Raw genomic sequence first — 27847 nt, 5'->3', positions numbered from 1 at the left:
TAGTAATTTATAAATATGACACGCATGTTATAAAGTGGACCTTATAGCCTAGACGAAAAAATAAAAAAATTATATATATAAATCAATATGTGTGTGTGTATGAATTCGTTTGTGTAATCATGAAATTGGAACGAATTCAAGGCATCTCAATCGATGTGTCACCCAAAATCAGTAATCGATTAGTGATGTCTAACCGGAGCCAAAATGGCAGCGATGTTATATTTTCAAACATCATCTGTACGCAAACGACTTATTCGGCCTGGCATCTAATCATTTTTGTAACATAATACTTTCATTATTTTCATATGTTCGTTCGTTTTGAATTTGTTCTATGTTGTGGTTAAACGAGAACAGGGGGTCCCTGAATGACACAAGACCCAGCCCGTTTAGTCTTGGTAAGTAGAGATACAATTTAAAAAAGAGCGCAACAAATATGCTTTTTGATGCGCGCGCTCATCGTCAGGTAGTACTTTGTATCACACATTTCTGCGATTTTGAAACAGTGTTTCCAATATCCGCCATATGGGAAGTTATATGACAGAGAAAACAGGGCAGTGTCACATTCGTGCCTGTCAGCTATGTTTACAATGACACTGTGTACATGTGTGTTCAGCAGTTTTAGTAGGTTTAAATATGCACTGTTTATTAATTACCAGAAATCGTTTATCTTATTTGATTGCTGTTTTACTGAATAATTGCTTTGCCCGCCCATTTTCACAGTATACCCGTTATATCAGCTAGCTGAACATGATAAATAATTAATAAATATGACACGCATGTTATAAAATGGACCTTATAGCCTAGAAAATGTTTTTTTATTTTAAGAAATAACAAATAGTCGATAATAAATAATTAACAATATAAACAAATGTGCTTGTAAATGTTTACTAATTGTTTAGAAACGCTTTTATCACACTTTTATCTTTAGACAGTAGGAGGACCATACGTACATGATGTAATGTGCCGGTTTGTATTTCAGTGTTTTCCTCCTCTTTCAGCATTGTCACAATGATAGCTCTCCTACAATAGTTGTCGCAAATGAAAATGGAGGATATGTCTCTGTCAGGCCTGGAAAACACCAAGCTCGAGGTAAAGTGTTGCAGATAATGAGTTTCATTTATGAAATGTACAAAAGAGTCTGCATTTGTAGTTCTTTGTAAATGTTGTTTCATATAAATGCATCTGTTTGCGTAAGAATTGTTTCATGCAGGCTAACCACTAAAATTCACAGGCTCACAAAGTAGCCTGTATCATAGACAAATAAGGCACATGATTCATTCAAAAATGAATGACCTTTTCTTGCAAAACATCTGCTTTGTTGTAGGCCTTGGCTCATGACGTTTACTCTGACCTAGTGGAAGATGCCTGTTTAGGGCTGTGCTTTGAGGTGCACAGGGCGGTCAAACAGGGCTACTTCTTCCTGGATGAAACGGACCAAGAAAGTATGAAGGATTTTGGTGAGTCATTCATAAAAAATAAACAAATTCATTATTTCTAAGGCCTAGGCTGCATGCTTTTAAGATTGATGCTCCCTCTGATGTAGAAATAGTGGACCAGCCTGGTGTGGACATCTTTGGGCAGGTGTACAACCAGTGGAAGAATAAGGAGTGTGTGTGTCCCAACTGCAGCCGGAGTATTGCAGCCTCTCGCTTCGCTCCTCATCTGGAGAAGTGTCTCGGCATGGGCCGCAACAGCAGCCGAATAGCCAACCGCAGGTGCCACACCATTTAGTTCACATTAAAAACTGAATGAGTTTACCCTTTTCTCACTAAATACGCAGACATTGAAGGGAATGCTTAAAGCAATAGTTGACCGAAATTATTAATTCATCCTAATGTCTGTTTGCTTTTTTGTTTTACTTCAGCGTTTTGATTCTATTGCCATGTACTGGTGGGAAAATGTGAAAAATTAGGGGTGACACATGTCAAGTAACACAGACTCTCTGCCAGATAGAGAGATTTTATTGATCCCTGAGGGAAAATTCTAATGGCATTCCAAAGCATTGATTGTTCTGCTGCTTCTACAGAATAGCCAGCAGCAACAACACAAGCAAGTCAGAAAGCGACCAGGAAGACAATGATGATATCAATGACAATGACTGGTCCTATGGTTCAGAGAAGAAAGGTGAGCTCATCCAGTCTGTCTGGTTCTCTCTTTTCCCCTTACGTCCTTCACCACTATCAGTCGCCAAATGTTGCGCCATTATTATTATTTTTTTTTTTTTTTTTTCTTATTTTCACAGCCAAGAAAAGAAAATCAGAAAAGGTATAAAACTTTTAGCAGATATGAACATGTTGAAAATGCAAGCCAGATGTTCTAGATTATAATAAATTGAAAATAATGTTTGAAACGGAACTGTTTTGTTTTAGAATCCAAACTCTCCCAGGAGATCCAAGTCCCTGAAGCAAAAGAACGGTGGGTTTTATTCTGACTGAATGTAGTTGTTTAAAGGTAGTGCACTGCACGACAGACACCAGGCTTCACTTGAACGTGTTGTGAGTCTTTTTGTGTCTTGTTGCACTGCAGGAGAGCTCAGCAGTAATGTCAATCCAGACCTGTACAAGGTGAGGTGATTCATTATGTTAACATTCATAACATAGGTTCTTGCTTTCACTGTTGCATTTATTACAGTAGTGTTACGGCGATGTTGTTTCACTCTCTCTCTCTCTCTCTCATTCACTCATGCAGTATAACTACAGCTCTGGTATCAGTTATGAGACTTTGGGACCTGAGGAGCTGCGCTCTATACTAACTACAGTAAACAGCCTTATACACATACATACATTTATTATTATATTCTTACATAGAGAATATATAATTATATTAAGAATATTTTATTAAAAGTATATTATATTATTACATAATTGTTATATTTATTACTATTATGTAGACCGTTTACCATAAAATATATTTTTTTATTTTTCCTTCTAAAAATAAATCTATATAAAAATAAAGTTATCTATAAATTAAAGATTAGGTCAACAAATAAAAGTCGTATAATTTATATAATAATAATTAAATAATTATTAATTACAGTGGAAAAAAAATCTTAATTCATCTTCAAAAAACGCAATTCAAAACTGAAATTTAATTCAAAATCATATCTATTTATCCAAACCCTTGATGTTTTTTCTACCATATAGTAATGTTTCAGATTTAAATGCAGGTAAATAAAAATCTTTATTAAACTATATTATGTATAATATATTGAACTAATATTTTGAACATTTACAAATATTAGGATAAGTTTGACCAATAATAAAAGTGGTATTTTGCCCCCTTTTTTTTTTTTTTTTGGTTACAAATGTACCAAGATCTTTTGTGAATATGTGAAATAAGTGTTAATCATTTTAGTTTCTTTTCAGCTGTTTTGCCATTAAATGGTATTATTGGCATTATACTATCTCTCAACCACTGGAATTTACCTCTTGCTAACAAACTCTGTCTTTCCTCAGCAATGTGGGGTCGTATCAGAGCACACAAAGAAGATGTGTACTCGGTAAGAATTCAGTCTATATTTGTGAACTAACAGGAAACCATATAAATAAACATCTGTGACTTGTTCTCACAAATGCACACAGTGTTACACTCAGGCCACTGACATTTAGAGTTCCTGTCCATTGCCTTAGTCATTGTGAAAGTCATCACGTTTTTCATCTTTCTTTTGCCAGAAAAGAGTAAGTATTTTTTCCACAGAAGACGTATATTATGAGGAATACAAACTTACTGAAGACCGAAACATCTGTGAAAGCAGTCTAGGAGATTTGAGATCTTTGCATATTTTTTTAGGCCTGGCCAATCAACTTTTTTTTTTTTTTTACACTTATGTTAAGGCTGCTTATAACCCTGCATTAAGCAACATTTGCATTTTTGTAGCTTTTAAAATGATCAATACTTATGAACATATTTGCATAACGAAAAAGAAGCATATACTGTTTTAATTGGTTAAAAATTTCACTAAGATGATATATTTGACCACATGAAGATGAAGAAATGATTAAAATGCTAATTTTTGAGCAAACCATTCCTCTCATGAAGCCTGTCATGTGATCAGAAGTACAAGGAAAAGGTAGAGTCAAGGGGACATAGTTTTTTACTGTTTGAGTGTCGAGGATGTGTGTGTGTGTGTGTGTGCTGCTGCTTTTGACCCATAGATTGATTGTGCATGTGATGTGTGAACACATGGTCTTTTTCATTCGTGGAAATGGAAATGATCATGTTGTGTTGGGACTGATTTTACGGAACACAACTGGCAACTCCATATAAACCCCATATTTTTGATTGGTGCTCACTTTTCAGTTTTCTTTCGTGTCATTTAATTTGGCCTAGCTTCTGTTAAAAATGTTTAATTGAAATAATCTGTCTCCATTCCAATTGGACATAAAAGTGCACCATCATTTCCCAATTGGACAGTCATAGATCGTTTTAAAGCACTGCCTGTTTTACGCAGCAAGAGACTTCTTGAGCATCAGCCAGCATGGAAACCCCCTTCCCTAAATGCTAATATCTAACCCTAGAGCCTCTTTTCCAGTCCTGCTGGCCGTGTTCACTCAGTCTCTTGCCCGTCATTGTCTCTGGTGCAGTGCGTAATGCCACGTTGTGTCCTGGCAGGTCCCAGCGGTGTCCCCAGCACACGGACGAACAGAGGAGGGCAGTCAGGGTCTTCCTCCTTGGGCCGTCCGCGTGAGTTTCACCCCTTCTCCCAACCCTGATCAGAAAACAATGTACCCACCCGTTTTCCTCTCCCTTCATCTGTCTCTCTCTTAATGTACCTCTTTTTTATCAAGCTTGTGTTCAGTTGTAGCAGCTGCGCAAACATAATGGTGAAAAACAAATAGGTCCTCGTATTGAGGCTTGAGGCACACCATCTGGAGTCAGTGTACATCTTAGTCTGTTGTGACTTTTCTTAAGTTAAATCTATTGTTAACATTAGTTAATGCATTTTTAAGTAAAGGTTGGAATTCACTGCCCCTCCCCCCCAGTCTGGAAGAGTCAACATTAGTTGGAGCAAGACAGAGTCAGTCTGCAGATTTCAGTGTATTAGTGTATTGTGGGTGCAGACTTAGCTTTATACTATGATTCAGTCTTTAAACAAATTTTAAAACATTGTTTTCAATCGAAATGTGTTTCCTAGCAACAGGAAGCATGTTTCAATGTGAGTTTGTTGTGTTCTGAATGCCCTTAAACTTTTAACAGAGGATGATGCCCAGTTTTTCTTCTGTAACCATTTAAAAGTGAGCAAATGTTAATTTTATAAAATCTGTTCAGATATTAAAAGTTGTATAATGTATTCCAACCCTAACATGAACAATGAACAACTGTATTTTTATTAACTTATATTAACAAAAGTTAATAAATGCTGTAAAAATCTATTGCTCATTGTTAATTCATGTTAGATAATACATTATCTAATGTTAACAAATGAGACCTTATTTAATAACATTCTGTTTAAATGATGGCCTGTTCATGGTTTTCTTTTTTCTTGAAGAAGCCCATTTCGTCTAGTCCTTTTCTTTTATTGACTGAGCATAATATTTCCATAAATTACACTTTTATCTTATTTGTCAAGCTTTTGTTGACTAATTTACATTTAAGGTACTTTGTAGATGCTGATATCCAAAGGAAGTAAAATAAAAGAAAAAAATGTTCTTTAGCGTCACAATTTTAATAATGCCTGTTGAAAATTTAATGTGCAGTTTTAACCTATAAAATGAAAGGTGACAGCGGAAACTATGTCAGCTCATCAGCAAATGTCTCTTTGGTTTCAGATCTTTTGATTGTTTCTTTGAACTGGGGTTCTTGGTAAACGTGTGCTTATTCAGCATTTTCCTCTGTGCAGTTATATCTTCTTTCCTGTTTGACAGGTCAGTGCTACCTGACTCTGATACAATGCTGGAAAATGATGGCTATGATGCCCCTGATGGCCAGCTCATCATGTCTCGCCTCCAGTGGGATGGCTCCTCTGATATCTCACCATCAGACTCAGCATCTTCAAAAGCCAGTGAGTTTTTCATGAAAGCTTTTAAAAATTGCATGCTCTGTCTTTTTTTTTGTGTGTGTGTGTGTGTGTGTGTTATTTTTTCCACTTATTCACAGTCTTTTTGTCAGGCACCAATAACTCAGAATCTAAGAGACCTAAGAAAAAGAAGAAGCCCAGCACACTGACTCTGACTACCACTGGAAGTGGAGGAGAGCGGGACAAAGGGCAGGAACGAGAGAGAGGAGACCGAGATAGAGTAGTAGGTGGCGGGAGCAGTAGCAGCAGCTCCCAGAATGCACTGGGCCTGTCCAGTCGGAAAAAGCGACCAAAACTGCCAGTTCCCCTAGCCCCTAGCCACTACGATGACCTGAACTAGGGAACATGATACTCACACACACTTACACAGTTTTTGATAATGATTGATTTGATGAATCCTTATGTGATCTCTAGTTTCCACTATTTCAAGGTATATGAACAAGATGAGACACTCTCAGTTGAATGTGTAAGAGAGGAAAGATCTGGGGCACAATAGATTACATTTGTCATGGCACATTGTTGCACAGTGAAAAGTGAGTGTTCTTGTGATTAGATGTAGTTTTCATATGTGGATGTGAGTTGGAGCAAGAATGTTTTTTTTACTATGCAGTTCACTGTCATTGTGTTATTGAATACTCTTGTGTGTGTATACATGAGATTTGGGTTTAAAGTGATGCATGTGTGGGTGAATGCTGAACAGATTGCATGTATGTGAATGGGATGTTGCAAATATTTTGTTTCCTAGTGGCACATGTATACATTAGGTTAATCTGTGCAATGTCCTCTACTGGTTTTAAAGGGTGTCTTTGCTTCATATCATCTTGCTAATGTTACTGCAACCTGTTGTCTTCTGCAAGTGAAGCTACTACTCATACTCTCTCTAGACAATGTCATGCTAAATAATGGACTTACATTGTGCTACCGACAGCTTTCTGCCAAATCTGTGAATACACAATCCTTTGCTTTTTGGGACTCTTTTGAAGTTAATATTCTTGTTTGTTGTCATGGCTAATATTTCTTGTCTGATACTTTATTTATTTAGTTTAGTGTCAAAGTAATTTTTTATTTAATTTTTTTTATTATCGAATCATGGCTTTTTGACCTCTTGATCTTTAACGTATGCATTTTCTTGGATTACAAAGTTTAAATTGCTGAGACTTTGTTAGATGTCTGCTTGTTTTGTATAAAATGTTTGTTAATAAAAAATTAAATAAAAATTTCAAATGCAAATAGTACGGTAATTGTACATGCACTTAAATGGATAACATCCAGCCCATATAGGCGCCTTATTGTATTTTCAGTGAAATTTTAAATGACCTGAGAGTGTGAACTGAAGTGTCCGCATGATGGAGAAAAAAAAAAGATGGTACAACTGAGGATAAACAATTGCTTTGGGTGGATGTTTCTTCTGTGATGCTGTAATTGCTCTGGCTCTCAATGGACTGTATTATCTCTGTAATAGTCTAAATAAATATTTCTCAGGATTATTTGTTCTCACAAATTCTTAATTCACTCTTAAAAGGACAGTTCACCCTTAAAATGTCATGTCGTTTTCAAAAATGTTTGACAATCTTTATCTTATGGAATATGCTTGTTTATAGTTTGAGAAATGTCTCTTTTTTTCATACAATGGAAGTTAATAGGCTCCAATATTGCTTGTTTTCCAACGTTCTTCAAAATATATTATGTGCGTGTTGCCCTTTAAGCTGGATCATGGATGGGACGGTTTGTAGATAAGAACAAAAAATTTCATTTCAAAGATGAGCAAATTTATTCTGTATTACCGCATCAAAGCAAAACCAAAAAGCATTTAAAGAGGTGCTAGTCCACTGTAATAGTGAGAATGAGAATAAGTAGAGAATTTCCCCTAAAACGTGCAGATATTGCTGAAAATACTGAGAGAAATGACCCATTTATACAAGAACCATCAAACTGTCAGGCTGGTGATACACAGGGCAACTTTTTAGGCCATGTTGCCACCAACGGACAACCAAGTGAGACATGGCCCACGACTGATCTAAAGTATCTATATAGACATTTGTTAACCATTCTCAATGGGAAAGGGCACAAGCAATATTGCTCAAAAACATTGCCCCGTATATCATCAACTTCAGAGAGCTTTTAGTTTCTTCCATGCCCCTCTTGATTTATCTCAAGTAAATACATTGCTTATATACAGATTTCACACAGGACAAAACATTATTTGCTTTGTTACTGACGTTGCATATGAAATGCCTATTAATGCAGTGAGTTTTCTACAGACTCTTCAGACTATAGCCGTCCAAATACTCCCGTATGTTTGCATGTAAACTCGTCATATATAAAACTTTCATATCCTAAATGATAACTGAGCTGTAACTAGCAGCAGACATGCTTAACCATAATGTTATATAGAAATAAGTATGAAACAAATACAGACCTCAGTGACACTGGCAAAATAAAAATAAAATCTGCCAATCATGAACATCAAACATGAGTTTGAGTAAATTGATGTCTCAAAATATCTGCTAGCTAGCACATCACATCTGTTATTTGTGTATTAACATTTAAACATATGACATTTTTTGCTACTACAGAAGATAGTAGTGCTGTTATCAGAGAAGAAGAGTCACATTCATTGATAAAAAACAATCAGTTGACAATCTGCGATTCCCTTTAAATGAAAAGACCAGTCAGACATGGGATCCTGACTTCTCTTTACACGGAGAAGCTACACTTTAGGCTGAGATTGAATAATTATAAAGCTATTTTTTCCCCAAGAAGCTAAATTATTCAGCAGTATTACTTTGTGCTGCTCACGACTGAAGCTGAAAACACTAGCACACACTCTCACCTAACACACACACACACACACACACAACTTCCATGGCACCAGAACCCTCAAGAACTCCCTGAGAACTTTCTCGGCTACCACTGATTGATTATTTTCATGTCCTATTGTTTCGTTTTCCTTCTTCCCTAATATTGGCATCATTCCTCTCTTCATCCATCTTCTCATCGACTGTGCATGCCGAAGATGAGGAAGCTGAAGAAGACTGTGACCCCAACCAAAGAGATGGTGGCCGGGGCAGTGAACAGCTGGCGGTAGTTGATTCGGAAGTACCAGATGACGGCGAGCAGCACCACGAACACGGGGATCACCAGGCTTCCTGTGCTGAGAGCCAGGCCGGCCGAGCGAAGCCCCCCGCTGAGCACGGAGCCCCTCCCAGCTCGAGGGCTCTCCTCTGCGGCCGCTTCACGCAGCGCCTGGGCTTGAGAGACGTGACAGTGGAGGACGCTGTTGTGGGTGATGTTGAGGGACAGGAGAGAGCGCTGAGGATCCTGCAACAGCTGACCCTGGTAGATGAGTTTAATCTGATGTTCACGGCCAGAGAAGTACTTACTGAGAGACACAGAGAGAGAGAGGGATCATTAACAAACAAAACTGAGCTGCATGTGCAATTAATCAACACCAAAGAAAGGAAGGATTTTACTGCATTTGCTTTTGGCCATTACATTTCTTTTTCTTGCAGTCTCACCCTGTCTTGTGACAAATGTTATTGAATTAAGACATTAATGTTTTGATGTGGTTTAAACTTCAGAAGCAAAATCTTGATACAGCGAGCTCTCTATCAGGGTGACGTGGTCCTGTGGATGGCAAAACATTGTGTGCGAAATGTATGACATAAAACTTTTTCTTTATATATATATATATATATATATATATAATGACCGATCATTCACATTTATTCCTCGGCTGGGATTGTGTATGAATGAAGACAGAAAGATATGAACATCTTGGATGACATGGGGGTGAGTAAATTATCAGGAAGTTTTTATTTTGGAAGTGAACTAATCCTTTAAAGGGCACCTTTTATGCAAACTCCACTTTTACATGGTGTTTGTCTGTAAATGTGTTGGCTGTGTGTGAACAGAACCACCCCAGCATGAGAAAAATCCACACACTTCTCCATTAAACCAAATCACTCTCATCAGACATGTTTTGATTCTCATAGCAATGTGAGGTCACATTATTTAGGCCCACCCATGACCGCTGACTGACAGCCCTGAGCTACAGTAGTTTATGTCCTCAGCAAGTAGTGCTTGGTTGTATGCTGTCCTCCATTTTCTCCACGCTCGAGCAGCTGTGACGTCTACAATGTTTCTTAAGAAATGCCAGTGCTCGGATATAACACTGAATGTAAGAGTCTTCATTTTCTCCCAACATCCGAGCGACTGAGGACACAGTGGATAATGTTTTGACCACATTTGTGTGAGCGTGTCATTTCGTTAAAGCACACAGCGATCATTATATAACTATTTGTTTATAAGTGTGTTGCTCATCCATCATTGCAAATGGGCTGTGAAGACTACATAAAAGTATCAAAAAACCATTCTGAGATGTCCTGGTTCATTCTCATATGTTCATTCTCAGTCATGTTGCTTCTACCAGCTGCTTATTGCTGTAGGTATGCAAAGCAGAGATGTATACGCCATGCCCTCTTCTGAAGACAGGGCAGACATATGCAGCTCATTTGCATTTAAAGCAATACACACAAAAACAGCTCTTTTATGTTTTTTGAAATGCCCCCTCCCCCCATGTCTAATTATGTAATATTAAAATCAACCCAAGACTAACGCTGCATCTTGTAATAAGGGGCATAATAGGTCCCCTTTAAGTTAAATTTCTCCAATTCACAAATAAGAGTGCACTATATTTTTGCTGTGTCATGTGTGTGTTTGTCTCACCTCTTCAGCAGTCCAACGGTGTCCTGTGGTCTGAGTACTGCCAGCTCCTCTGTGTCATTCAGGAACTTCAGTCTCACCGTGATACCGCTGGTCTCATCCTCCGCCTCTTCTTCCATCCCTTCCTCTTTCCCCTCTTCCCTTTCCTCAGCCTGAACATAAATCACTTTCTTCCTCCCACCCTGAATATCCAGCAGCTCCTCTCCAGGCACATCCTCTCGCCCATCCTCGCCCTCTTCCTGTTTCTCCTCCTCAGCGGGTTCTTCATCCAGCTGCTCGCTGGGCTCTGAGCTGGGTGGGGGGTTCGCGTAGCTGTCGTGACCCCCAAGGCCGATGAGGGAGGCGTGGGCACCCACGGTGAGAATGGTACCCAGAATGTGATCTCCACGGTCGGCCACGTGGGTAGACAGCCAGGCAAGAACCACAGCCAGGAACAGGACAACCACGCTGCCCAAAGCCGTGGCCTCCTCCCCGAGCCCGTCAAGCACAGTTAGAGCACACACCGCCATCCCAGCCCCTCTCCACCTGCACAGACAAGAAAGAGAAAGATCAGCATTAAATATGCTCACAACCCTTTTTACTTACATCATGTGACAAATTACCAAGTGAAATAGGATATTTAACAAGACAATTAGTTAACATTATCCAATAGAATAAATGAGGCTCGGTGATGCCACCACACAAAAAAAAGAATGCTATTTCAGAGACATTTTTTGGATGAGAAACATTTCTTTCCCCTGGAATAGTGTTATTAAGGGTTAACTAAAAGTAAAACCACTTGTAATACTTGTTACTTGTAAACAAATGTTAACTGAAATAATTTAAAAACCTTAAAAACATTCAACAAAAACTAATCACACCACAACAAAATGACTAAATTACTTTAATTGGAATTAAAAATAAAATGGAAAATATTCAAATGAAAACATGTTCAAAACAGTTATTTTGCTATTTCTTGAGTATTTCATAATACCAAGACCAAAAGTTAGACCAAACTCAAAAAAAAGTGCATTAAGAAAGCGAATCGAACTTAACAGAAGTCATCTCAGTCTTGGTGACCTGTTTGAATATTCTATTTATGACAGGTAATTATTGTCATATTGTCATGTTTAATTGTCATTGGACTTCAGTTTTGGGTTACACTGTTAGAAAGCATTACCTGTCTGGTTAGATCATCTAACAGAACATCAGAGTGTTTGTTCGTTGTATGGATCGTTAAGAGTGTAAAGACCCCTAACTCTGTTACCTAACATTAAGTGACACACTTCTTAGCCGCATTAGGCAATAAGCCCAATGACATTAAGTTCTGAATGACATATACACTTCTTGCATTAAAACTATAATTGTCCTCTGTTAAGTTATATATTAGCTCATCAATAATACAATATTACCAGACAGTTTGTACATTTAGAAGCTCGCTAGCGGTTTCCACTAAAAACCTTTAACAAACCTTCACCGTTGCACATTTAATGTCGCAAACAGGGCCTAGAATGAGCTACACTCGATATAAAAAACAAAAGAGACGAAAACCGTACATTAAAAGAAATTGAATGAAAAAGTCTGCTTTGTTTTGTCTATCTGCAAGGGGAGGCAGGTAATCATGTAACGTAACTTAGCAGCAATGCAGGACGACCTTGATTCACGAGTTTTAACAGAACACATGTCCTTTAAACAGATATTACAGCACATTTACCTTCTCTTACTTCAGATCATCTTGGATCGTCGATGTTTTAATCCCTACACCGGTTGAAAGACAAAATACTTGGCTAAGAAATAAATAAACACACGTACAATCTCACGCGCACGCGCACAGCTGACGCTCAGCGTATGAAGGTCACGTGGTGTTCGATAGTGACGGGGAGAAACGAATCTTTTCGAAGCTTCGAATCAATTGAACCTCGCAAAATGATTCACTGTTTCAAAGCGATCGAAACATGACACGCTGGTGACAAAAAAACAAACATCTGACACAATGTATAAAACTTAACATCAATTAAAAATATTTTTTTTGTTCGTAGTTATTGTTAGATGTCTATACATTAAATATAGAATAATTCATATAACTAAAACTAAATTCAAGGGCAAAAATGGTTGTATCAGGCCCCTACATTTTTAATTTTTATTTATAAAATTACTGCAGATAAATTACTTAAAACTTTAGCTCTTTGTTTTGAATATAAAACTTCTTTTTTCAAATGAGGTGGTTTAAAAAAAACTATGATTGATGTAGATATAAAATATAATATTGTGGCATTTTAATAAAATAAAAAACTTTAAGAAATGAAGAAATTCGACTCACTCTAAACCTTAATAGAAGAGCTAATAATGTAAGAACGCATAAAATTTTAGGCTGGCCACTAGTGATATAAAAGGACAATTATTATTATTATTATTTTATTTTTATTAGAAATATTTCAGTGTCTAGAGTTCCTCATGTCCTGTATTGTTAAATTTTGTATAGTAGTGCTAGTCATAATTTAAACAAGAGGCATGCTTCAAAAGGATTTTTTGTTGTTTGTTTTTCTGGTTAAAAAATGAATGTAAAGAAACGGACTAATGTACAGTGGAATGAAAATATATACAATATTTTTTAATAAGTAAAAAGAGGTTTAAAAATATTTAAATGAATATTTAATGGCACAATATACAGTAAATTGTTGATTTTTATGTTTCGAATGAATTTTAGGGTTGTATGTTTTATTGACTTGACTTTTATTGTTGTGTATTAATGTATATATATATATATATATATAGGTGTTTTTTTTTTTTACTTGTAGGACCTCATGAAGAATAGCCGCTACCTTGATAGTGAGGAATGGGTATGCAAATAAACAAATAAACACTGCAACAAGTCAAGTTGTATTGAACTTCAAAAGCAGCTTTACAGTGGCAAACAAGAAAATAGTTCGTCATTAATGCAAGAGGACAATAACAAACAGTAATTTTTCAAGTTAAAGTAGTTCATACAAACCCGATTCCAAAAAGGTTGTGACACTGTACAAATTGTGAGTTAAAAAGGAACGGAATAATTTACAAATCTCATAAACTTATATTTTATTAACAATAGAATATAGATAACACATCTAATGTTGAAAGTGAGACATTTTGAAATGTCATGCCATTGTCTCCTTTTGGATTTCATGAGAGCTACACATTCCAAAAAAGTCGGTACAGGTAGCAATAAGAGGCCAAAAAAGTTAAATGTACATATAAGGAAAAGCTGGAGGACCAGTTTGCAACTTATTAGGTCATTTGGCAACATGATTGGGTATAAAAAGAGCCTCTCAGAGTGGCAGTGTGTCTCAGAAGTCAAGATGGGCAGAGGATCACCAATTCCCCCAATGCTGTGGTGAAAAATAGTGGCTAAATATCAGAAAGGAGTTTCTCAGAGAAAAATTGCAATGAGTTTGAAGTTATCATCATCTACTGTGCATAATATCATCCAAAGTGTGTAAGGGTCAAGGCCCGAAAACCAGACTGGATGCCCGTGATCTTCGGGCCCTTAGACGAAACTGCATCACATACAGGAACGCTACTGTAATGGAAATCACAACATGGGCTCAGGAATACTTCCAGAAAACATTGTCGGTGAAAACAATCCACTGTGCCATTCGCCGTTGCCAGCTGAAACTCTATAGGTCAAAAAAGAATCATATCTAAACATGATCCAGAAGCGCAGGCATTTCTCTGGGCCAAGGCTCATTTAAAATGGACTGTGGCAAAGTGGAAATGGCCGGGTACTGAAATGGCCAGCCTGCATTCCAGATCTTTTCACTCATCGAAAACATTTGGCACATCATAAAGAGGAAGATGTGTCAAAGAAGACCTAAGACAGTTGAGCAACTAGAAGCCTATATTAGACAAGAATGGGACAACATTCCTATACCTAAACTTGAGTAACTTGTCTCCTCAGTCCCCAGACGTTTGCAGACTGTTATAAAAAGAAGAGGGGATTCCACACAGTGGTAAACATGGCCTTGTCCCAACTTTTTTGAGATGTGTTGATGCCATGAAATTTAAAATCAACTTATTTTTCCCTTAAAATGATACATTTTCTCAGTTTAAGCATTTAATATGTCATCTTTGTTGTACTCTGAATAAAATATTGACATTTCAAACTTCCATATCATTGCATTCTGTTTTTATTCACAATATGTACAGTGTCCCAACTTTTTTGGAATCGATGTGTAGATAATTCAGTGATATGATCCTCCACATTTGTATATTTATATACATCATCACAGTAATACATGCATAAAAAACAATAATACATTCAGTTAGTGCCAAGGTGGGTCCTGGGACAATCTCATTTTCTTGTCTTTGTTTATTTCATATGCGAGAACCACCATAGGCACATATGAAAGCACCATCCATCTACCAGTATCAGTAATATTATGTTTGCAGTGCCTTATGTCTGTCTCTTAGGCCCCTGTGGTCCTCTTAGTTCGACGCCTCTGACAGTGAAAGTCCCAGGGCACTGCCCTATTTGACGAGGGGCCATGATCCATCCTACTTCTATTGTCAAGAGTCAATAGTGAAAAACAGTATTCAGTTCAGCCCATTGTTTCTAGTCAGCTATTTTTAGTTTGTCTAAAAATGGAGCTCAAAGGAGCAGTCCATCATTATGCAGCAGCAGATAACCTTTTAAAGTGCTGAGGTTGAGCTGGATTATTGCGACACAGTGACCTCAGGTGGCTACAGAGAGCACAGCGTCAGAGATGCTGAAGAGAGCACAGCTGACCACTCTTCGGTCTCAGCGCATCACAGAAAGACTGATGCTCCTGAGATCACAACTGTTTTTTCATTAAGATGAGATATTAGTTTCTGAATAAAAACATCAACCATTGTTGATAGAAATGGCAGGGCGTATCCAACCAAATTGCTAAATCTAAGTAAACTTACTGTATAAAATGCAACTAATGATACAATATATGGATCACAAAACCAGTCTTAAGGGTCAATTCTTCAAACTTGAGATTTATGCATCAAATTGAAGCTGAATGAATAAGCTTTTGATGCAAGGTTTAATAGGATCAGACAATATTTGGCAGATAAGCAACGGTTTAAAAATCTGCAATCTGAGGGAGCAAAGAAATCAAAATACTGAGAAAATCGTCTTTGAATTTGTCCAAATGAAGTTCTTAGCAATGCATTTTACTCATCAAAAATTAAGTTTTGATGTATTTATGGTAGGAAATTTACAAACTATCTTCATTGAACATGATCTTTACTTAATATCCTAATGATTTTTGGCCTAAAAGAAAAAATGATAATTTTGACCCATACAAAAGTGTTTTTTTTTTTTTGTGGCTATTGGTAAAAATATACCCTAGCGACTTGGTTTTGTGCTCCAAGGTCACATATAGTATACCAATTTATGATTTTTGAATTACAATTAATGAATTTTCAGCATCATTGCTCCAGTCTTCAGTGTCTTATAATCCTTCAGAAATGATTCTAATATGTTGATTTGCTGCTCAAGAAACATTTATTATTAAGATAAACTAAGTTTAAACTAAAGGTTTATCAATGTTTAAAACAGTTGTGCTGTTTAATGTGCTGTTTTGATTTCAGGATATTTTGGTAAATATAAAGTTCTAAAGAACAGCATTTATTTGAAATACATTTTTTTGTAACATTATAAACAAGATTTTATAATTAACTAAACTTAAACCTTAAAAAACACCTTTTGAAAACACCTGTACTGTATTTACCTTGAGATAAAATACAATACAGACCAAAAGTTTGGAAACATTGCTATTTTTAATGTTTTTGAAAGAAGTTTCTTCTGCTCATCAAGCCTGCATTTATTTGATCAAAATACAGAAACAAATGTAATATTGTGATATATTATTACAATTTAAAATAATTGTTTTTAAATGTATTATACTTTAAATTATCATTTATTTCTGTGATGCAAAGCTGAATTTTTAGGATCATTATCACATGATCCTTTAGAAATTATTCTAATACAATGATTCATTATCAAAGTTGGAAACGGTTCTGCTGCTTAATATTTTTTCAAAACATGTGATACTTTTTAGGATACTTTGATGAAAAAAAAGTAAAAAAAAAAAAAAAAAAAAAAAAGAAGTAAAAAAATTAATTGTCAATAATTGTTTAGTTTTTTTAATAAAATCAATACTTTTATTCAGCAAGGATGTGTTAAATTGATACAAAGTGATAGTAAAGAAAATATATTATTAGAATATATATTATTATATATATATATATTTTTTTTTTAATAAATGCAGTTCTTTTTAACCTTTTATTGATCAAATATATTAGACAGCAGAACTGTTTCCAACACTCATAATAAATCAGAATATTAGAATGATTTCTAAATGATCATGTGATTGACTGGATGTTACATGTGACACTGAAGGCTGGAGTAATGATGCTGAAAATTCAGCTTTGCATCACAGGAATAATTTTTTTTTAAGTATATTCAAATAGAAAACTATTATTTTAAGTTGTAATAATATTTCACAATATTACAGTTTTTTCTGTATTTTTGATCAAATAAATGCAGGCTTGTTTCCAAACTTTTGGTCTGTACTGTACACCTGAACTGAAATAAAATATATTAAAAAATAAAAACATTTTTCAGCTACTTGGCAAGGCACCATTGTAGTTTATCTTTATGTAATAAAAAATTAATAAAACTGCAATAAAATTAACTTAATAATAAACAATACACACTAGTAAGAATGACCAAAACAAAATTATTGAAACTTTACTAAAATGAAAATAATAACTGAAACCAAAATAACACTGAATATAAATGTCTTTACTGTCCCTTTTGATCATTTTAATGCATACTTGCTGAATAAAAGTATCTATCTAAAAAACTCACCCCTTACCTTTGAACATTTGTGTACTTTGAAAGATTTTGACTTTAATGACTGGACCATGTACTTTAATCATTAAGTTTGTTTTATTCACTACATTTTACATTGTGTTCCCTCTTGTTCCCTCTGACCGTATGCAGGCCTACTCACAGATATGTTTCTGCTGCAGAGGTGCAGCGGGGCATTGCCGTAAACAGCAGGAAGGTCAGGTTCAGCCCCCGTGGTCTAGGAGCGGGCGCACACAGATGTGATGGCCTCCTGAACAGGCATCGTGGGTCTAGCTCTGCATCCACCTCTGGTCTCCTAAACAGCGTCTCCTCGACACAACCAGGGTGACCCCTGCTGGCAGCCAGACACAGTGCAGACGTCTGCTTTACTTTTGAGACAAGAGTCCACATTCCTGCAAAAGAATGAGAAGAGAGCATTCACCCAGGTGTCCTCCCAGTCCTGCAGCTCCTGCTCCAGCCTAAAGGAGCTTAGAGAGGCAGAAGTGAAAGCAAAGGTGTCCCGGGACATCCCAACAAGAGCTTCTGTGTTTAGAAGCGTCCTAAAGTAATATGCCTACAACAAAAATTATTGGCACAGAAATTATGGCCTTGCACCCTATGAGTGTTTGTTAGTAAAACAGCACTGCACAACAGGCATAAACTTTTCAAATCAGCCATAGGAACACAGTTGAGTAAGTAAAACTCCTATGTGTGGTACCCAGCATTTTTGTTCATGAGTTAAAGTAAAAGACTAATAAGTCACATTATTAAATTGCAATAAAAACACAGAGAACAGTGTATATGCTCTAAAGATAAGGTCTTCCTACCTTAAATGCTTTTCAGGTTCCTCCTGTCCAGGATGTACTTTAATAATCAATGATAAACTTACTTAAAACATTTGAGTTTTATGTATGTATAGTGGTCAATCCTTCAAATATTTGCTATTTCTGTTAATAAAAAAATAAAAGTTGCCTGGCACAAGATATTGTTGACCTGACGCATGGTGGAGCTCTGGGTATTAATAGACTAGAATGTGAGCAAACATGTTCCTGCACTAGCACCACAACACATTTTTGTGTAGTCCTGTGTAAAGTTCCTGAAAATTCAGTACTCAATCACTGAATCAATAAAACTAATTTTATGAATTCACCAAAATAATACTTACTTTTATACTGTATTGCATGTATTATAACTTACTTGAAAGCTGTTTCTGTTTCTGTGGGGGGTTTTTTGTCTTCTTTTTTTTTTTACAGAATCTGTAGGAAAATTAAAATGAGTGAACGTCTGAACGTCTAAACGTAGGTACGTTAGGTAACATTAATAAAATATTGTCCTTGGGATCTGAAAACACTCATTTTATTTTATTAGTTTATAAAAAAGACTTTGTTGTAGCTGAACCATTTTTTATTTTATTTTTGTATCTACCCATAAATGCTGTTTTTAATTATTTATATTCTTTTAAAGGACAAACTACGACGTGACATGGGACATAATTTATATCTATAAAAAATAGATTAGATGAATAACAAAAAAATAAAACACTAAATAATAACGAATACATTAGGTGCACGACTTTTACTCATTATTTCCCAGTTTGCATGCGGCTCAAGTCATAAAATGCGTAATTTCTCATCTTCTGCGTCCTTACTTTCACTTTTATTTCTCAAGTAAACGACGCCAGGCACTAAGTCAAAGAAATTACTCTTGAGGAAAAAGGAATCCTCTATTGTTAAGGTGTTGATATCGATACAAATGGGCGAAGAAGAAAAAACACATTACATAATCATCTTTAAAAACGACAGTTTAACCGAATTTCTTCTCACGAGCTGTTGTTAGTTACACTTCCTGTGTGCTCGAGCTACGTACACAAACGCTGGACAGGACAACGACTTTCACGTCCTTGTTGTTTATAATAATGAGGAAGGTATAGTGACTGACAAAGCTGAAAAGGATGTTTAGATATTTATCTGCTCAAATTACTTGTTTGGTGACGCATTAATGTACCGCCCTTATCCACTTTTGTTTACTTAGAATCAGTGTTAATAGGTGGCACCCCGGAAGGATGGCAGAGGAAGGCCGCACGGTGTGCGTTCACGGTTTGCCAACAGACGTGGACCATGAATGTCTCCGGGACAAACTTCTGATTCACTTCCTACGCCAGAAGAACGGAGGAGGAGAGGTCATGTCAGTCACTATCATCGGTCGGACACCTCCGCGTGCCCTCGTCACATTTGAGGAGAGCAGAGGTATTATTTACATGTTTATGAATGATGACTGCTATTAAACATCTGAGTAAATGGTGTAAAAAGATAAATAAATGGATTGATGGAATAACTAGGAGAAATGTGGGAAATTTTGCCACTTTGCAACCTAAGGCTTTACTCTGGAAAAAAGAAAAAAAAAAGGATAAAACATAATCAAATTCTGTTTCTGGGGGAAAAAGATTCTGTAGCATGAACCATATAGTATATATGGGCATGTTTTTGTGACATATCAGGACACATCTTTGTATAATGACATGGGTATGACACAGGTATTACAAGGAGAGGGTGACTTATGGAACATAATCCATGTCCCCATTTTTCAAAACGTTTATAAACCATACAGAATGAGTTTTTTTTTTTTTTTAATGAGAAAGGAAAAATGCACAAAGTTTCCTGTGAGGGCTAGGGTTAGGTGAAGGGTTGGTGTAGGGACCATAGAATATACAGTTTGTACAGTATAAAAACCTTTACGCCTATGGGATGTCCCCACTTTTCACAAAAACAAACGTGTGTGTTTTTGTGTTTACACAAATAGTTGTTTTATTGCAGAGCAAAAGCTGAATGCCCAAAAAGTTGATTATTCTTATATTTGTATTATAATGTAATAATACAATCTTTTTGTCTTTCTTAGAACCTTAAAATCAAATTATTTAACTGAATAGCTGATTCATTTAAGCAATAGATTAATCCACAACATGCATAATTAATGTCATTAAATATATATATATTTGTATCTGGTTGTATCACACATTACTGTAATTTAAAATGCATAAATTAATAATTCATGGATATTCATAAGCAAAACACTTAACATGGTTTAAACACTGAAATTTTCCAACATTGTATGATACTGTATATATTTTAGTACATGGGTATGTTTGCATTTACTTTTTAGAATAAAATGTTGACACATATTAATCCATTTCTGGTGCATACATTGAATTTCAGTGCATTCAAATGTCATTGCCAAAGTAGCAGGTAGTTGGGAAAAAATCCAAAATGCACTGATTGTCAGCCAGACAGCTGGCATATATCTAATGAATTTTCTGGCTCTTGCTGGCCGATTGGTCTGCCAAGGCAACATTTTAATTGTGTAGTCAGTTTGCTGATAAAGTATATGAATGGGGGGTGGCCAGGTTGTGACGGGGTATTCTTTATGCCCTATCAAGCACTCACTCAAGTAAGTGAGTTTACACTGTGCTTGTGTGTGTGTGTGTGTTGCAGCAGAGCCAGATCTTCGGTGAGACAGAGAGAAAATGAGAATTGATACTTTTATTGATCAGCCATTATGAAAAATGTACTTCCGTCTGTGTTCGCTAACATCTTATTTGTTAGTGTGCAAACAGCTGAGGCAGTTTTTGCCTCTCAGATGAGAATGATCTTCTCTTTCTGGTTTTATTAAGTGGTCCAGCGCGTACTTCGTCATCATCCTCACATTTTACAGCTGGGTGGCATAAAATATGAACTCTCCCTGAGTCTCCCAAGACAAGAGTCTATGAGTCTAAATAAGGTTTGCTGACCATATAACTTGGAAAAAAAAATACAAGTTCCACTTCCCAATCACACAACTGATGCTCTTGCACTCCTTCAGGTGATCCTCGATATGACTGTGACTGTGGATTGCAGTCAGCTTCCTCTGGGTGCGGAGACTCTGAATATCCTGCGTAGTGAGTTTCCAGGTCTACGTACACAACGTGGCTTATTACAGGACACATGCACCTTGCAAGGCTGCTACTCTGATTTTCAAGGCGCCTTTCCTTATATGCAGACGTTAGTTAATCATCACCTTTCAAAAGCCAGATATCCTAATTTTAGTCGAGACAGAGGTCAAAATCTTGAGAAGAGGGAAGACCTGGCAAGTGTAAAGAAATGGGCCAGCTTCACATCGCAGTCACCTGGAGATGTCAGCTCTATATCCACGGCAGGTTTAGGACACTTCGGACTGCAAGATAACAATGAAGCTCTCACTGAACACAGTACTCGGACTAAGAAAAGCAAAGTAGAGGAGGGGGCAGAGTGCAGGATAGATGAAGCTAATTTAGAAGATCTTTCAATCATCATGGAAGCTGATGCGTTCGCTTACCTGGAGAACCTTAAAGAGTACAAGCAGATACTGTGTCTTCATGGAGTGCAAGTGGTTCATGTTACATCCGAGGGGGTCACCACCCTGTACCTACAGTCAGAGGTCCCGACCAGGTCAGGGGTTAAACAGAACATGCATCAAGCCCATAAGGATCTGAGTCAGCTTTACCAACGGTTAGAGGGTTGTCTGAGAAAAGACCAGATTCAAAAGAGTGCTCTTTACATGCCAGACGGACTGACTTCAGCATTAAAAAAGGTGCAGTTATTACTGCCTAATGTTCTGCTTAGCTATGACCAGGATAGCATTTATATAGTTGGGGAGAAAAGTGAGGTATCTCAGGCCAAACAAATGCTACTGCTTGGGAGAGAGGAAGACGTGATGCAGAACTTGACAGAAATGCCACCATCCTCTTCCAGTTCTCTATCAGCATCCCTTGAATCCTTGGAGAGAGAGCAACAGGGTAAGAGAAAAAGTCAAGTACATACTCTAGTGCCCCCTAAACTGATCGGCTCTAGCACTGAACGAAAAGGGGAGGTTGGGAATACAAAAGAATACAAACTAGCGGCACGGTTTAAGAGCTCTGGGCTAGGAGAGATGGGTGGAGACATAAGGAGTTTCACGGCTAAAATGGACATGCTAATGTTAGACTCAACACCACCCTTTAGGTCTTCGCTTGGCACCGCAGGCGCACTCAGTAATGAACTGACAGGGGAAGGAATTGAAACCTTCAGGATGACAAGTCCAAGCTGTAGAGGAGAGGATGTCCTGTTTAAAAACCAAGACCCGTTATCTGTGAATACATTTGGTGGAACCACCTTCAACACATCCATAGCCAAACCAACTACTCCCGCTGGACTCGCTTCAACACTGACCACAGGAGTCAAAGTTTCAGTAAACACAAGTGTGAACGCCCTATCAGCCAGGAATGCTGAAGTGAAGACAGCTGCTCCCTCCTCAACATCGCTGCCCATTTCCAAATCCCCCTTAAAAAGAGCCAATAGTTTCTCAGGTCGGCCACAGCTAAAAGATCAGGTGAAAAATAGCCAGATTACAGCTAAGCCAATGATTAGTGCTTATGCCCATCAAAGAGCAAGATCCAATAGCCTCAGTGGCGGTAAACCCAATGATGATTGCCAGATTCCTACAGTAGAAGCAGAACTTAGTGTGTCTTGTCTGATGTGGGGCTACATACAGGAGGTCTACTGCAACCAACTGGACTCCATGAAATCTGGCTTGCAAATGACTGAGAAGCAAGCAGGCAAAAGTGAGATGAGCATTACACTGAAGGGCACAGATTCATCAAAGGTTGGAGAAAGTCATCGGGAGCTTCAGAATCTAGTGGCTTTGGTAGCCAGCGACTTTTGCATTCAGGAGTTAAGTTTGACAGGGCTTGGCAGAGTTGAAAAAGATAAACTGTTTGAAACCTGCTGCTTGAATGTGCAGTCACGTTTTCCTAAAGTCACCTTGCACACCGTGAAGAACAGCATTTACTTGATTGGCCCAAAACTGCTCTGCTCACAAGCCAGGGATATATTTAAGGAAGTATATTCTGGGCAGAAGTCTTCTTCCTTACCACAGATGAAGACCATGCAGGAGGGTATAGATCAGGGACCAGCAAAGTCTTCTTTGGGCGTATGGTCAACAAAAGCTGATCACTTCAAGTCTGAACAAAGTCTAAATGAGTTTTCTTTTCAGGATACAAGCCAAGTGGCTAACAGCAGTTGCAAAAGTGGAGGTCAATCGATCAAACCAAAAACGGCTACAATGGGAGGGTTGGAAAACCCTAGATATACTAAGGATGTATTAAGCAAGACAAATTCTCTAAACCAATTTGCTAAACCCAGAGAAGACACAATGAGACAAAAAAATTATGGGCCAACTTCTTTAGCACTTGAAGCACACAAAAAACAAGACACCTCAATGGCTTTGAAACTGACCGACTTGCTGTCACATACCACTTCAGAGCAATGCATGTGTGGAGCAAATAATGCATCTGTGAAACGGACAACTAGTGGTGTCATCCATTGTTCTGACAGCGTACAAATGCATAAATACTGCCTAGTGTGTGGAAAAGCAGAGATGAACACTCAGAAGAAGGGGCTAGGGGATCCATTTCAAAGTTGTAGCTCAAAAAATACACAGCAGGAATATCAGACGAGAGATCAGCATTCAGGACAAGAGGACAGCAAAGTACATAAAGGCATCCAAGGCACTATGACATGTGTGGAGATGACTTTTAGTCTTCCAGGCTATAACAAATACACAACGGCAAAGATCACTTACTGCATACCTGATGGCATTCAAGGGGTATTGTACAGTTTATTAATTAAAGCATTAAAGACATATTGCTTCCGTCCAAAAATATCCAAATTATTATTATTATATATAATATCACTTTGTAATTTCTGTGTCTTACACATATTTTCTAGGACAAGGATCCTTATCCTGGGTCACCATTCGAGGGTGGTCAATTTGTGGCTTATCTGCCACTCGACCTAAAGGGACAGAGTTTATTGCCATGCCTGGAAAAGGCATTTAATCAAGGTCTAACATTTACTGTAAGTTCAAGCAAGAAGGGTATTGGTGATGCAAAAGTAACCTGGGGCAGGATCCCTCACAAGACCAGGGTGGATGGAGGGAAGAGTGGGTGAGTCCAGATGCTAAGCTTGCAAAGATAACTATGCCATTGCTGGTGGCATAGACATGTTAATGTGTGATTTCTATGATTTTAGAGAGCACCATTTATCTTATTGTGCATGTTTTTCTAACACTTTTAATAAGCATTTTAGCAAGGATGTGTTGATTGTGCATAACCACAGGGATGTTTGCCCCAACTACAGTGTCCACAAACTAATCCTTCAAAACATGTGCTGTCCCTCAGCTATTGCCAGCTGAGGTGTCATGCTTTTAGTTTTAGTTTTAAATTCCAGTTACATTTCTGAATTGAAATTAAGGTTAACAAAAAGGAATCATATTGGTTATTTGAATATGACGAGGAAGATTAATTAAATTCAAATAGATTTATAGAACTTTAATTATAGCTGACCTTTAACTGTAATTTTCTTAACAACAAAACAATCCAAATAGTGACATGACAACCTTAGTGAAGAAATATATACTAAAATGTATTTGAAATACATTTTGTGCTAAGTATACTACAAATGCATTTACATTTACAGCAGAAGTAGTGCTGAGGTCAAACTAAAGATATACTTGATTGTGCTAAAGTGGAACACTTGCATTTATATATATATTATAAATTATTAATAGTGATATTAAAAAACATTTACGCTTAATATTAAGAAATTTGTATTGTGCACTAAAGAAATACTCTAAATAAAGTTTACATTTTTTATCAGTAAGTCTTAAATGATATGTTAATAAATATGTCATTAGATTTAAACTATACTTAGTTTGAAATAAATGTATTTTAAATAAATTATGGCATAGATTTTTCTACTAATAGTATTAGTATCTACTAATAGTATTCTTTTACTAGGGAAAATCTTTTAAGAAAGTAAAAAATAAATAAAAAAAAACTGTAGGCCAGAAAGATAAATCAACATTAGTTTATCATATTTAATAAGTGTGGAACGGGAGAAAGAAAACTTAGTTTCTCAGAATGCATTAATTTGATATCAAAAAATTCCAGTTTAACTTTTTGTGTGAATGTGAACGATTTTTTTGTGTGCAGCGAAGGATATCCAGACTCCACATACCTTGCTTGCTTGCGTGAGGCACTGGTGGCTCATGGGATTGAAGGAGTACCTGCAATCAGTCAAGATCAACTCAGATCCTGACCTTGAGAATAATAATACAAATCATTAAGACCACAAATAATTAGTAAATTGTGTATTACTTCTTTTTATATATTACCTTCCTACAAATGTAAATCAAATTGCAATGTAAATCAGGATTTAAATAATACTGATTGTAAAAGATTACTTAATTTTTTTAATTTTTATGCAGTATTTTCTGTTAACAAGTATTTGCTTTTTTTGTATTTTTATACTCATTTTAGAGTGCCTTTGTCATTCTATCATGTTTTTTTTTAATCTTTATCGATGTTTAGTGTCAGAAATGCTCAATATTATGCTCTGTATATTCTGAATCAGTGGAGTATATAATTAAACAACGATCTTGTTTTTGAGGTTGTCTTTTTTTAGTCACTGTGTAACTAAATTCAGCCTTCATCAGCCCAGCACATCTCAGATCTGTCAAAATGTTTCATTTACTCAGGCTTTTTTATGTGTGGTATGAATACTGAATCGGTGCATAATTTTGTTGTAAAATCATAAGGAAGGTGCATCATAATATATAATAGATTTTGAGTAAGCAGTAGGCAGCTCACTAGTTTCCTCATGTGTCAAAAGGAATCTGAGCAACAGGGTTTCGTCTACCTTTCTTTTTTGAATCTGTCCTAATATAATGGATGCTGGAGATTCGCTCAGCTCTGAAGACTCTTTAGAGAACCTTCTCACCTTCTCCAGGATGAACAGCTACTGCACGGCCTGCATCAGACTACTGGGATCAACAAGCGACAGGGTACAGCTGTCCTGAGTGATAGACCTGCTCTCTGACTGCTACAGCTATCGGGAAATGTACAGAGACAGCTTACTAATTTTACCCTCAAACAAATCATTATGTCGAATGTAGTTTTTGTCTTGCAGGACAAAATCAAACTCGGCAACAGACAGACAGAAACCTTACAAATACAGTAAATGTTCAGCATTTGTTTAAAACAAACTATCAATATTGTGTCATAACATATTGAACATCATCAGTTTGTACCCTCTGGGATGTTATTTTCCCTGCATCTCTACTCGACTCCCAGCAGCACAGATCCAACCCCCACAGTCTCTGCTTTCAGAGCAGAAAACCTGCCTTTGGCAGTATTCCTGGTCACTCCACTGCATTGTCTTCATCAAAACGGCTGAGCTGAGAGATCTGCTGCTTCAAGAGCAACGCTGCAGTCCTGCACCGATTCCCTGCGGACAGAGTTTCTGCATGACCTGCATCCGCAGCTGCTGGCAGTACAAAACAACAACTTTCTCCAAGGCTTTTAGTTGTGTTTGGTTGATGTAGTGGATAACGTTATTTGTGAAGAACTGATGGTAATTTGTCACATGCTCTTTGATACTGTTACCATTAATTGAAGATTTTATTGGTTTAAAATATAGCTGCAACAGCTATTTTTATAAATTCTTGATTTTATGTAAATATGCACTCGATTATAGTGTAAAACTGAAATATGTTTGCAACAACTGTAATTTTACTTCTTGTAAGCAACTAGTTCATAGTGAGAATATATGGATGATAATAAATGTTTCTTGAACATCAAATCTGCATATTTGAATGATTTCTGAAGGATCATGTGACACTGCAGACTGGAGTAATGATGCTAATAATTCTGCTTTGCCATCACAGGAATGAATAACATTTTAAAATACATATATTTTTTTAATATATCAATGTAACCTTTTAATTATTTTTGACCAAATAAAAGGAGCCATGGTAAACAAGACATTTCTTTCAAAAACCTTTTGTTGTTTTAAAAAAAAAAAAAAACTTTTTTGTTGTGTGCATATCTATATATATATTATAAATAAATAAAAATATATGTGTGCTTAGATCCTTGATTTTGAGCACACTGTTACAGATGCCATGCTTTTTTCTAGAGGAATGTTGCTTTGACTAGATTCAGGCCTGGACTGAAAGCTCACGTCAGTTCTTTTGTGACTCACAGCAACCCATTTCTGGGTACATTTAATATTTATTCTATTATATTACTGAATAGTGTTGATTAGCATGATTGTTACACACACACACACACACACACACACACACACATACACACACATATATATATATAAAAATTTCCAAACATGCCTTCAAAACAAAAATCAGTTTCTTGCAGTCTG

At 36.7% G+C, this 27847-nt stretch overlaps 3 protein-coding genes across 9 annotated transcripts; 2 read left to right on the top strand and 1 right to left on the bottom strand.

Annotated features, from left to right (window-relative positions):
- Positions 1-180: 180 nt before the first annotated feature.
- Positions 181-7503, top strand: LOC113044190 (ataxin-7-like protein 3). Of its 4 annotated transcripts, none has more exons than XM_026203913.1 (13): positions 181-395; positions 1030-1089; positions 1325-1457; positions 1544-1715; positions 2027-2124; positions 2243-2265; positions 2370-2415; positions 2527-2564; positions 2689-2757; positions 3456-3499; positions 4612-4683; positions 5865-6001; positions 6109-7503. In XM_026203913.1, the coding sequence occupies exons 1-13, from the start codon at positions 366-368 to the stop codon at positions 6354-6356; spliced, it is 1170 nt and encodes a 389-aa protein (XP_026059698.1). In that variant the 5' UTR covers positions 181-365; the 3' UTR covers positions 6357-7503. The 4 variants fall into 4 exon arrangements, with proteins under 4 accessions (XP_026059698.1, XP_026059707.1, XP_026059717.1 ...); XM_026203922.1 differs by having other exon boundaries at positions 999-1089; XM_026203932.1 differs by having other exon boundaries at positions 980-1089.
- A 260-nt stretch (positions 7504-7763) lies between these two features.
- LOC113044202 (transmembrane and ubiquitin-like domain-containing protein 2) lies at positions 7764-12584 on the bottom strand. Of its 2 annotated transcripts, none has more exons than XM_026203957.1 (3): positions 12435-12584; positions 10745-11266; positions 7764-9398 (listed from the first exon to the last, which is right to left on the bottom strand). In XM_026203957.1, the coding sequence occupies exons 2-3, from the start codon at positions 11248-11250 to the stop codon at positions 9011-9013; spliced, it is 894 nt and encodes a 297-aa protein (XP_026059742.1). In that variant the 5' UTR covers positions 11251-11266; positions 12435-12584; the 3' UTR covers positions 7764-9010. The 2 variants fall into 2 exon arrangements, with proteins under 2 accessions (XP_026059742.1, XP_026059751.1); XM_026203966.1 differs by having other exon boundaries at positions 12445-12572.
- A 6274-nt stretch (positions 12585-18858) lies between these two features.
- LOC113044150 (uncharacterized) lies at positions 18859-26076 on the top strand. Of its 3 annotated transcripts, none has more exons than XM_026203820.1 (6): positions 18859-18881; positions 19611-19825; positions 21247-21353; positions 21435-24233; positions 24356-24573; positions 25621-26076. In XM_026203820.1, the coding sequence occupies exons 2-6, from the start codon at positions 19642-19644 to the stop codon at positions 25724-25726; spliced, it is 3414 nt and encodes a 1137-aa protein (XP_026059605.1). In that variant the 5' UTR covers positions 18859-18881; positions 19611-19641; the 3' UTR covers positions 25727-26076. The 3 variants fall into 3 exon arrangements, with proteins under 3 accessions (XP_026059605.1, XP_026059598.1, XP_026059616.1); XM_026203813.1 differs by lacking the exon at positions 18859-18881 and adding an exon at positions 19126-19503; XM_026203831.1 differs by lacking the exons at positions 18859-18881; positions 21247-21353 and having other exon boundaries at positions 19710-19825.
- Positions 26077-27847: the final 1771 nt, after the last annotated feature.

The sequence above is a fragment of the Carassius auratus genome, chromosome 3, assembly GCF_003368295.1.
Source record: "Carassius auratus strain Wakin chromosome 3, ASM336829v1, whole genome shotgun sequence".
Taxonomy (NCBI): Eukaryota; Metazoa; Chordata; class Actinopteri; order Cypriniformes; family Cyprinidae; genus Carassius; species Carassius auratus.
This window is presented reverse-complemented; position numbering and strand designations above follow the sequence as displayed.